A 12,750-nucleotide genomic window follows, 5' to 3' on the forward strand; every position below is an offset into this window, starting at 1 on the left:
CTCTGCTAGCCTGGAAAATGTGAATTTCTCCCCAGGAGCAAAATCTTGTATGAATTGTTTCCCAGTTTTTCTCTCCACTTTGAAATCTACTTCAAAGTTATTATTTGGCTAGTGGGATGTGTTTTCCTTCCCTTGAGGTCTATAGGATTTGCTTCTGATGTGTGGATGGGGCACAGGTTTTTCTTCTGCTCTGTCATTTTTATCTACGTTACATATGAACATAATCATTCTCACCCCTAAACATGAAACTAAACCTTTAGGAAATTGCAAAAGCCTGTTTCACCTCTATTTGTTCTTTAAAGATGTTCAGCCCAAGAAAGAAATACTCTTCCACCCATGTTCTCTATGATTACAGTTTTAAGGATCAGTGAACCAACAGCAAATGTGTCATGGATGGTAGAATTGTTAAAGATAGGGATTTTTAAAAAAAAATCAGTTCAGGGTTTGATTCTGATTTTTGGATAACACCACTAAATATAGATCTACACACTTTATCCTGGAACTTAATTGCCTAATAGAGAGACCAGTTAAATCATGTATGCTAGCACAAAGCTTAGTGGTTATTTTCTCTGTAAGCAATTAACAAATGTTTGAACCTACTTATATTGTAGAGAATAGGACTTGACTTTGTGATCTTCTCTTTCAAGAAAGAGAGAAGTTGAGTTATACAGAGAGTGAGTGTGTGGCTCTGTTTTCAGATAGTGTGAGAAGCCAGCTTCAAGGGCATGTCAGCATTCATGATGATGTATTGAGTCAAGTTCAAATTTTTCCTGCATTACTATATGAGATCCTGCCTGGAAGCTGTTCAGCACACAAATTACTCCTTTCCAGTCTATGATTCTTGTGGGCAGAAAAGTGAGTTATGTATATGAATCCATTCCTGTAGTTATCTTTCAACAATAGCTAAGGCAGCAGCCAAGTTGCCTCTCTATTATCATTTACAGAAAATAGACTTCAGTCTTCCACTCAGCTGTGCCAGGATCCTAGATTTTTGCTTTCAGAACTAAGACTTTGAAGTAATGATAATAGCTACCATTTACAGAACATCTACTGTATGCCAGATACTGTGCAAGATGCCTTACATGGTTTTTTCCTTTATTTGATTAAAAAAAATTTTTTTTAACTTTTTAGGGTCACATCTGCAACTTATGGAAGTTCCCAGGCTAGGGGTTGAATCGGAGCTGCAGCTGCTGGCCTACACCACAACCACAGCAACACAGGATCCAAGCCACATCTGTGACCTACACCACAGTTCATGGCATTGCTGTATCCTTAACCCACTGAGTGAGGCCAGGGATTGAACCCGCATCCTCATGGATCCCAGTCAGGTTTGTTACCAGTGAGCCACAATGGGAACCACTGATGTTTTAAATTTATATAATTTGGGGGGAGCCACACCCACAGCATGTGAAAGTTCCTGGGCCAGGGATCTAAATTTATATAACTTTGTAAGTTACAAAAGTAATACTCTTTTCAGAAATTAAGTAATACAGAGCTATATAAAGAAAAAATAATTGATGATTTCTGCCACCATTGCCCTGCAGCACCATTGCTCTGGTCACTGCTATGCCTCCTTCTGTCTTTTCCAGTGCTCACACAAGCTTGATACCAGATCCTCCAGTTTTCCCTCTAAGGAGAATGGCTTTCTCTCTGTATTATAGATGGGAAAATAAGGCCTATTTCAGTTATTAGCTCTAAGGAATTAAGCACTGACATAGAGGTCTCTTTCTGGTCAACCATACTGTTTTCATTGGGATAAAGAAATGTGGGTAATTAAGAAGCTTAAGAGGAAATCAGAAGTGTTTCTGGAACCATAAAAAAGCAAAGGTTCCTCCCATGTTACCAGACTTCTCTGAGCAGTCACCCCTGTGTCCACAGTGCCATCACCTTCCCTCCTGCTCTGCCAGCAGGGCCAGGGCCAGGCACGGGGTCAGCCTCTTGTCACCCGGAAAGCCCCATGTTCCTCCAGACAGTTATTGGGCAGCAACTTGGTGTTGATGTAGCTTTGTGGCTTAGCATCTGGAAGAGTTTGTTTAGAGAAAATTGTTTTCCACTCACAGATTGTTTAAAAATAGCCCTACTCATGAGATGTAAATTCTAGAAAGAACACAGTTATGTTCTGGGTGTCTTTGTGTCCATCATCAGGCCCTATTAAACTAAACCGCATTGACTACAGCTGGTGAAATACCTATCTAAGAGAAGGGTAACTGTGGGATTTTGAGCCCAATTCCTCTTCTTTCGCCTAGATTTTGTTCTCAAATAAAAGGGAGGGTTTTTGGGTTTTTTTTTTTCAAATTTATGAAAACACTTCAAGACTTCATTTGAGGAATGAAAGGCCTAAGTGATCATCTCGTGATGAGCAAGGGGTGTTTTTCTACTTAAGTTTAGCCACGGGATCTCCTCTCTTTTAACAAAGCAGTATTATTCTTAAGGCCCAGATCTGGATACTCACACCATTGTATGAAGGTCTCATCCAGTTGGCTTTCCAATCATGATGAAATCTAGTGCGACACCGTTATTCCATTGGCTCTAAAATACAACCGAGCTCCCCTTGCCATAGGAAGCAAGTAAAGGGACATGCGTGATGTGCTGTGCCTAGAGCTCTTCTCTCGCTTTAGAGATGGAGGAAATCCACTGACACACCCAATGCCTGTGCCTACTGGCCATGCTGTGTTCACTGTTTACCTAAGGAACAATGCCTACTGTCTGAAACCTCCGTCCGTGATATCACAAGCTAATCAGAGCCAGCTATGGTCAGTAGGTGGATGGAAGAACTCCAGAAAAAACAGCTCAGGCTGCCATATGTCACCCCAGTGATATGTTGGTAATTCTGGGCTCTCCGAGGGTAAGGAATCAGTGCCCCAGCGTGGTACCTGGGAGCATTGTGTAGGCAACAGATCTTCTCTTTTATTTAAACCTCTTAAGGACTTCTAATTTTTTTTAAAAAATGTATTGAAGTACAGTTGACTTATTATAATATATAAGTTTCAGGTGTACAGCATAGGGATTCAGCATTATTATAGTTTATATTCCATGAAAGTTATTACAAGATAATGGCTATAATTCCCTGTGCTGTACAATATATCCTTGTTGCTTATCTATTTTATACACAGTACTTTGTATCTACTAATCCCATACCCCCAATACAACCCTCTCCCTTCTCCTTCCCCACTGGTACCCACTAGTTTGTTTCCTATATCTGTGAGTCTCTTTCTGATTTGCTATATACATGTATTTGTACTGTTTTTCAGATTCCACATATAAGTAATATCATATAGCATTTGTCTTTCTCTGACTTATTTCACTAAGCATAATAATCTCTAGGCCCATCCATGTTGCTGCAAATGGCAGAATTCTGTTCCTTTTTATGGCTGAATAATATTCCATTGTGCATATATATATATCACATCTTTTTTAATTGAGTTATAGTTGATGTACAGTGTAAGTTACAAGTGTACAGCCTAGTGATTCACAAGTCTTAAAGATTATACTCCATTTATAATTATTATAAAATATTAGCTATATTCCCTAAGTTGTTCCATATATCCTTGTAGCTGATTTATTTTTTGCATAATAGTTTGTATTTCTTAATCCTCACCCTCCTCTTTGCCCTTCTCCACTTCTCTCTCACCACTGGTAACCACTAGACTTTTCTTTATATCAAAGAGTCTTTTTCTTTTTTATTATATTTACTATTTTATTTTTTAGATTCCACATGTTAAGCGATATTAATTTTCATTCTTTTTTATGGCTGAGTATTATCCCTTGTGTTTCTGTGTGGGTATGTACCACACCTGCTTTATCCATTCACCTGTTGATAAACACTTAGGTTGCTTCCATGTCTTGGCTATTGTAAATAGTGCTGCTGTGAACATTGGGGTGTATATATCTTTATAATTAAAAAAAAAAAAAAGCTTTTTCCAGTTTACTCTTTACCCAAGAGTGGAATTGCTGAGTCATATGGTAGTTCTATTTTTTAGTTTTTTGAGGAACTTCCATACTGTTTTCCATAGTAGCTGTACCAATTACAGAAATTTGATTTCATACTTCATAACTATTGTGAAATATTCTCATGGGTAGATATAAAATTTATCAGTATATCTCTCCAAATAAAAATCAAAGCAAAAAATCCTTGTTATATGCAGCACAAATAGGCTCAACATTGTAAATCAACTATATGTTAATAAAAATGAATAAATATTATGTTTCTAGAATATGAGCAAAGTACTGTGCTAGATGGTAGCACAGTGCTTGGAACCTAGCAGATGCTCAGCTGGTATTTGTTGAGTAAATAAATGCATGAAAGAACAGGGAGTTCCCAGATTTAGCAGTTGGCAATAGCTGAAATCAAAGGTAAAGCAGACTTCGACTGCCTTCAAATGGAAATACTTTTGGAAAGTAGCAGTAAAATGAAGATTTTTATAAGCCAACGTGGAGAGCAGTGTGATAACACCATATTAACTACTTTCTGAACCACTTATTCTTCCATGCTTGCAGCTCTGGTGCAGTTAGTGAAAGGTATATCTGGGAATCTCAGAATGCAGTTTGGCCCACAACTGGTAACTAAATATGAAAATTGGACTGAATCTAAATATTGGAAGGAAACTGAATTGGTGGTGACCTGCTGGGTTGGATAGTATTGGAATCATTTGGCTGATGATGCTAATCAGGTACCATTTTGTTTTGAAATGGAAGCCTAGTAATCAAATAAGTTTAGTAAAATCCCTTGTGTTTACAGAGATCTAGTCAAAATGATTCTATATTTTCCTATTTAAGCATCCTAGTGGAAGTCATGTTTTGCCTTTCTAATTAAATATTTGCTTACATGTGCGTGATACAATGTCGCTGAATGAAGCAAAAAGCCACTTCTAATTCTTGTGGGAATTAGAATTTAGGTTTTTCTTTATCTCACCATAAGTTGGCAGAAAAAATATATTCATATTATTTCCTGTTTCCTTTATCAGTTGGATTATCAAACTCTGAAAATCTTACAACATGTATACAACAAGAATAAGTCAACGAGAATGAAGGCAGCACTGGATGAGATGTAGAATTCTACTGACACCACTTAGCAGTACTTTCACCTTAGGAGTATTATTTAACAATCCTTGGTTTCCTCGCCTCTAAAATAAGAATATACCTGCTACCCACCTTGCAGGTTGTGGAGAGAGGCAATCAGATATGTTAGGACGATAGAACCACATGGAGTATAAAAGTACAGACTTGGAGCCTAAAGGGCTTCTTGAGCAAGAATTTAACCTTAGTTTCCTGAGCTATCAAATGGGGGTCATGGCAATGCCCATCCCACATGCTTGTTGAGAGGATTAAATATGATGGTCTGTGTGAACAACCAAGCATCTATAATAACAGCTAATGTTGATGAGCATTTACTGTGTTCCAGGTACCTGCTAGCACGCATGAAATGCTCTTTAGAATGTAAATAAACTGTGTGAGGTGGAGAACCACTTACTGTCCCTTTCCTTTCCCATCCTTTGCTCCAGTGTGGCCTTATTTCTACAGTCATAGACCTGTCAAGTGCTGAGTTCTTACTAAGTGGTAGGGAAGAGGCCAATGTTACCGTATCTACTGATCCTGAGAAGAAAGCCCTGGGGTGAGGAATTGTCCTTGGAACAGGATTGCTAGCCCAAGAGTGGCATGTGTTTGGGTCTCAGAGGAAGCAGACCTATGATTTTGCATTCTGCATGCATTTCTGTAGGACTTTGGCACAGGGGTCCAGAGCTTTGAGAAAAGGAAAGGACAACCAGAAGGAATGAGCAGGAATAGGCTATGCATATCATTCCTCTCCTTCAAATCAGCCTCTATCTTTTGACTGTCATTGCCTTCAACTAATAAATTACCTGTCATTTTACTATTATTAACTATTTTTATCATCATCATAACTGCCGTCATTATTAACAGCTAATATATAGTAAATGCTTACACTGGGCAAAGTTCACTGACTTATTTATCATCATAGATTCTTTTCTTATCCTTATTTTATAGATGAGTAAAATGATAATAAATTGGAAGATAAAATACCTGCTTTAGCTAGCAAGTGGTATTGCTGGTACTAAAACTCAGGGCTTTCTGACTCCAACCCACTGGTTCTAAATACTGTGGTACCCTCTGAATTGTTTAATTATTCACAAATGAGCTCTAACTCAACAAAGCACTTTAGTTAAAATACATGCATTATATTTTGTACTCACCTAACAGCCAAGCCGGTAAAAATAAGGCGATAGGCCATCAGCCAATGTCATTTGAAGTTTTGTTGATCCTCACCAAGATCTAATAGAAGTCTTCTCTTTTAATTTTGATGATTTAGTAGACTAGATTCTAAACAATAGAAAGTTATACTTGTTTTATGTAGGGAAAGCTTTATTAATCTGCACTGTAATTCATTCATTGGTTCCTCTGCTGCTTAAGAAACTAGGTGGCCTCTGAGTTTCCCATCTCCCTTCCCAGGACCTCAGAGTGAGTAAGGATAGAGAGAAAGCTTGAGCTGGTTGCAGAGAGGACCAGCGTTGGTCAGTCTGGACCCAGGCAACCTGACTTCTACCCTGTTTCTTCCATCCCCAGGAAAGCTGCTTCCTCCCCTTCCCTTTGCCCCCTACCTAGATTGCCTTCCTCAGAGCAAGAGAGCAGTGCCTAGGAGTTTGCTCAGCACTTTCAGAGTCTTTCCAACAGAAATGAACTTCTGCTCAACTTGTCCTCAAGTCTGTTTTGAAAACCAAAATAAATAATAATTTGGTTGATAGTCAGTGTGGCAGAACACAAACAAAAATCCCGTTTTGTAGCATGGAGAGTGAACTTTAACCTTCCAAGAGTTTTTGGTTTTCCTATATGAAATATCTTTTATCGTTTTAAGATGCATTCTCATTTATTTTCTTCATTGCAAAAAAGGGTTTTCTTAGGCTTAATATAACTTATTGTAATGAATCCTCTTAAATGAAAAGATGAAGTTGAGTGCAGAATTGTAACTAGAGTTTTTAAAACATTTGTCAGCAAAAGCTATAGGATTTACTGTATAAACAAGGTCATTTAAATGTATCATGTTAATTATACAGCTACAAATACGAGTTGGATGGAAAGCCTTGATTGGATTTGTTCTATTCTGTTCTGCTGATGCAGCCTTAATTGCACCTGATAAGAAAACACTTTTAGTCAGTAAGTGCATCAGACTGCCATGACCACACCAGCAACCTGCTCCAGTTAAATTTCAAACAAATGTCATGACAGTGCTTGCCTCTGGGGTGGTGGTGGGGGGGAATCAAATGCTGAACACTTCCCCTTGTTTACTATTCAGTATTCAAAATGTAAGAGGGAGTGATATCCTTTGTGCTGTGTCTCCAAAAAGGAAATAGTCACTCAACCTTATTTAAAAACCCATGTGAATTGTTGTAATTGTATTGTAACAAATTATAAACCTCAGGGCAAGCTACAGTGAGTTCTTTAGTAAATTCAAAAGTAGCATAGACTGGATTCCAGCAGTCAAGGTATTTCTACCTTGGGTAATCAAAGGACTGGAAAGAAGTAAATTAAAGGTAACCCAGTACTCTCAACACCATTGATTTATCATTTATCACAGCAAGTGATATACACACTGATTGCCCACTTTCTTGAGGAAGTCTGCAATCAGCTTCTATTTATCCATGGCCCATTTCTAACCTAGCACCAGTTTAAACTATTGAGGCAATGGAATCAAGACTAATTGTAACATTTGCTTTAGAAAAAACATAATTAGAAGGATACATAATGCTGGATCCAGGAGTCAAATTTAAATTCCTTTTGGATTAGGAGCAGTTATGGATTACCAGTATATCTGTATGGCTAATCCCTTCTGTTAGTGTGGATGATCCAGAACTGGATGCAGCTATTGACATGTTGAAAGTGATGATAGTTATTATATGACATTAGTTTCACTAATTCTACCAAAGATATTTTTTCTTTGCCAACCATCTTCCTTGTAAGTTCTGTTGTTATGCATGCAATTTTGTTTACTTTTGAGCTTTCCTGATTTTGGAAAGCATGAATCTAGGCATGATTATTCATGTTTGGGGGAAAAAAAAGTCCTTAATAATTCTGGCTTGAAGAGAAGCTAAGTCAGTAATTTACTGTTTCATGGTCCCAAAGATGACCTTTCTGGCTTTTCTTCTCTCTCCTATAGCAACCATCCACCATGAGTTATGCAAGACACATCATTAAGAAAGAAGGCTTGGGACTCCAGGGCCTGAACAAAGGATTTACAGCAACTTTGGGACGTCATGGAGTTTTCAACATGGTTTATTTTGGCTTCTACTTCAATGTCAAAAACATTGTTCCTGTCAATAAGGTAACTATTTGATATTAAGATTAAAATCCTGGAGGAAGAATCCTATCGATGATAGATAGCTACATTCGTAGAGTTGTTTCTCATGTGCAAGTCACAGAGCTGACCTCTTACATCTGTTATCTAATTTGATCCTTGCACCAGCCTTGTTCTTTGAGTGTTGTCGGAAACAAAGGCTTAGAAAGATCAAGGAAATTGTCCAGAGTCACACAGTAAATAGCAAAGGAGAGATCTGACCCCAAGTCTGACACTAAAGTGCATCTTAAAGAATCACCATTACACTTGAAAGCTTCACAGTTATCGCTAATAGGAATTTCTAGAAACTATGTTATTACTTAATTTTTACTTCAGAAGCATAACTTTCTCAAGAAAGTTGAAATCCATAGTCTAAATAAATTTTGAATTCATGAGGGAAATTAATCAGCCTAAAATTTAAATTTTACCTAGATACTAATTTCTAAATTCACCTAAGTCAGTTAGGGTAAGAAATAAAGCAACCCTTCTAGGATCTTACACTTTTGATGTAAAATAATAATAATAATATTTAATGGTAACTTATAGATGTCAGCACCCTTTCAACTTTAATCAGATAAAAGTAGCCTGTGACTTTTTTGGTTTTGTTTTGTTTTGATTTTATGGCCGCACCCGCGGCAAATGGAAGGTCTTGGACCAGGGGATGTGTTTTTAAATGGGCGTCTTTTACTAGAGCATCACAGAATTTTCTCCCACTGTCCTATTGCTTGTCTTCAATCAAACCTGTAATTCTGGAAACACCAGCTGAGGAAACATTTTTCACATTCGGGCAGTTTCCCACAGGAGTTCAGGTCTTCATTTTGCTTAATACAAAAGTATCGAAGGACTTTTTATGAAGCATAAAAACATTTCTAATATGGCTATCACCTGATTCTATAAGTTGGTTGTACTTGCTGTTGTCCAGCTACCCCCCATAATTTAGACCAGTACTTATCTCAAGTACATGTTCAAGACATGTTCCACCTTAACCATCTGTTGACAGTGCCTTGCTCACTAGCCAGAATTATTAACCAGGTTTCACTGTATTTAGAAATCTCATTTATTGAAATAAACTGACGCTTTATCAGCTACAATCTATGAATGACCACAGTGTGTATCAATCCCTCCCTGTAGCTGACTGACAGTTCTGACTCTGGTGGTCCTCAGAGCTTTTCTGTTCCATTCACGAAACACAGAAATCTGGATGACATAAGATAATTCAACTCTTAATACATTAAAAAAAAAAAAAGTTTAGCTGCAACAGACTCAATAATCTGTGGAGCCCAGGACAAAATAAAAATGTTCAAAATTAAGAATTTTAAGACAGCAACAGTAGAGCAATAAATGAAGTGTGGGGCTCTTCTAAGTGCAGGCCTTGGGGGACCGCACAAGTCTCATGCCCATGAAGCTGATGTTCTTTTAAACTCTGAGATGAGTAAGGTGAATTACAACCTGGGGGAAATGTCCATGCCTCTGTTTCTCCAGGTAGCCAATAAATAGATAGAACTCTATCTATAGAAATTAGACACAATGAGGAGTTCCTGTCGTGACTCAGCAGAAACGAATCTGACTAGCATCCATGAGGATGCAGGTTCAATCCCTGTCTTTGCTCAGTGGGTTAAGGATCTGGTGTTGCCATGAGTTGTGGTATAGGTCACAGATGTAGCTCCTATCTGGCAGTGCTGTGGCTGTGGCTATGGTGTAGGCTGGCTGCTACAGCTCCAATTCAACCACTAGCCTGAGAATTTCCATATGCCATGAGTGCTGCTCTAAAAAGCAAAAAAAAAAAAAAAAAAAAAAGGAAAAAATTACAATGAAATGAATTATATAATTATTTACAAATATTATATAAATGACATTTTATTACCTATATTTGTGCATGTATTTTAATGTATATGTTATTACAATAATGTGAATTTGGTTGTATTTAAGAAAGAATTTCAAAAAAATCAGTAAGATTTATAAATGATCCTGTTACTAATGCTTAAAAAAAAATCCACAAATGTAAGCTTCATTCTACAATTAATACATTTAAGTTATTAAATGCTATGCATTATTTAAAAAAACACAGAAGCTTACGTATTTATTTTTCATTTTAAAAAAGACATCATGGTATTCTGACATTATGGAAAGACCTCATTTATCTTGCCAGTTGACAGAGGTCAGATTATATTAACCCTTATAGGTCACACAAAGGATCCGTCTTATTTATCTGAAGAGCACCGGGAAGCCAAGATTTTAAGCAGAGGAATTACCTGATCACTCAGGGTGCAGCCTTGACAATGGGTGGAGTGGGGGTAGTGAGAAAAAGACAGAGGGCAGCATGGAGATGGTTTCTGTGTGTGATGCTGGACTCTTGGACTGTAGTGTTGATGGCGAAGGCGAGGAGAAGTACACTTGACTGTTTAGAGGCCAAAAGCTATGGGATGCGGAGATGGAATCAATATACATGTTGATAAAAAGAGGCTGTGGGTAGGGATGATACCTAGGTTTGGGGCTTGAACAACTGAAAGGATAGGGGTACCATTCATTGAGAAAGAAAACCATTGAAAAAGAACAAGTCTGGGAGAGAATATTATGGACTAAACCGGGAAAACTGAGTTTGACCACATTTGGACTCTGAAGTGCAGAGGTTGGGTCTGCAGTCTCATGTGGGTACTGGAGCTTGAGAGGAGAGATCTGAGTTGCAGATAGACACCTAGATACTATTGGTATAACTGGGGGAGCATACTTTTACTGGGAGAATGATCTTGAGCCAATCACTTTACTGCTCTGGCTTCAGTTTTGTAAATATATTAATTGAAAAGCTAAAATTGTTCTTTTTACCTGACAAAATGGAGTTGGGAATAAAATAAATAATAAAAGAAATAATATGTGAAGTTGTTTAAGGTGTCATGGAAGTGTTAAGTGTGGTGATGCTGATAATCATGATTGGGGTAGGTGCAGCGGCAAAGAGGGTGGTGGAAACATTTAGTGTGTATAAATGAAGTCCTTTTCCCCAGAACTGTTCCTTTTGCACTCGAACGAACGCTGTGGTGTTGGTTGAGGGTTGGGGGCGAGGGGGGCAGGGAGTGTGTTTTGCTTTTTGGTTTTTTTCTTTTTGCCTAGAACAAAGTCATTGATTTTATGTGTTCTGTAATCTAAGCCTGATTCAAAACTGGGAAACCAGTATTCTTTCAATTTAAACCATAATAAATCAATCCTTTGCTAAGGGGAAGGTATGATAATCATTAAAACATGTTGAAGAACGTCATCAAGTTGTTAACCACAAGGAGGAGGTGGTGTTCCTTGAAGGCTTTTTTCCATCCCTGCTCTCTGCCGTTTCTAGCCATATACTTTGGACAGTTTGTTTACAGGGTTATTGCTTCACTTCCCTCACCCAGCAATTGGTCATTCTGTTTTCCCAAGGGAATTTGAGATTTCACCAACTCTGCCTGGCCTGAGATAATTCTAGATTTTTTATTTAATATTTTTGAAAATTCACAAATTGACCTCCCAGGGTTTTCCATGTTCAAAGTATTTGATTTTATAAGAAACTGTCCATAAGGATCATATCTGGGGAGTGGAAATGGGGAGGAGTGTGTGTGTGTGTGCCTGCGTGTGTGTGAGGAGGGGTGAGGAGGGGAGGAGCAGGAAAAAGCAAACAGCCTTGACAGCTAGTATTCTGAGCTGTCAAAAGTGTCTATAAGAAGCATGTATTAATTTTATAATTGGAAATAAATCAGTGAAATTTTTATTTATTTATTTATTTATTTATTTATTTATTTATTTATTTATTCATTCTCTTTTTGCCTTTTCTAGGGCCGCTCCCGCAGCATATGAAGGTTCCCAGGCTAGGGGTTCAGTCGGAGCTATAGCCACCGGCCAACGCCAGAGCCACAGCAGTGCGGATCCGAGCCACATCTGCAACCTACACCACAGCTCACGGCAACGCCGGATCCTTAACCCACTGAGCAAGGGCAGGATCGAACCCGCAACCTCATGGTTCCTAGTCGGATTCGTTTACCGCTGCACCACAACGGGAACTCCAATCAGTGAAATTTTTAATAGAATCTCATAAAATAGAATACCTAGTTAACTTTTTCACATTTTATTCAACCCTAAGACTGTGTCTACAGAGTTAAAATAAGACCTTGACACAGTAAGCTCAGATGTAGCTCAGGTCAGATATCCACTCTGAAATTTTTTACTTTAATTAATTAATTTTAATTGGTGATCTCTGGCAGATACATTTTCCAAGTTTCACAGAAATATCCTGACCTTCGGTGCCATTCTATACTATTAAAGCCATTTGTAAAGTCCATGATTTTGCCTGACCCTCATCACAATAACTGTTATTTTCAGATAAGGAAATAAAGGCCCAGAACTGAAAGTTACTGACATAATTTATCTGAAGATATACAGCAGGG

General features: G+C 38.0%; 1 protein-coding gene across 7 annotated transcripts in view; it reads left to right on the forward strand.

Annotated features, from left to right (window-relative positions):
- The window catches only part of SLC25A21 (solute carrier family 25 member 21), a 518,509-nt gene that overhangs the window by 481,254 nt on the left and 24,505 nt on the right, over positions 1–12,750 (forward strand). For all 7 annotated transcript variants that reach the window (XM_021099142.1, XM_021099143.1, XM_021099141.1 and 4 more), the window contains one exon: positions 8,168–8,332. In XM_021099142.1, coding sequence (XP_020954801.1) covers positions 8,168–8,332 — 165 coding nt within the window. The remainder of the gene's footprint in view (positions 1–8,167; positions 8,333–12,750) is intronic.

The sequence above is a fragment of the Sus scrofa genome, chromosome 7, assembly GCF_000003025.6.
Source record: "Sus scrofa isolate TJ Tabasco breed Duroc chromosome 7, Sscrofa11.1, whole genome shotgun sequence".
In the NCBI taxonomy this organism is placed as follows: domain Eukaryota; kingdom Metazoa; phylum Chordata; class Mammalia; order Artiodactyla; family Suidae; genus Sus; species Sus scrofa.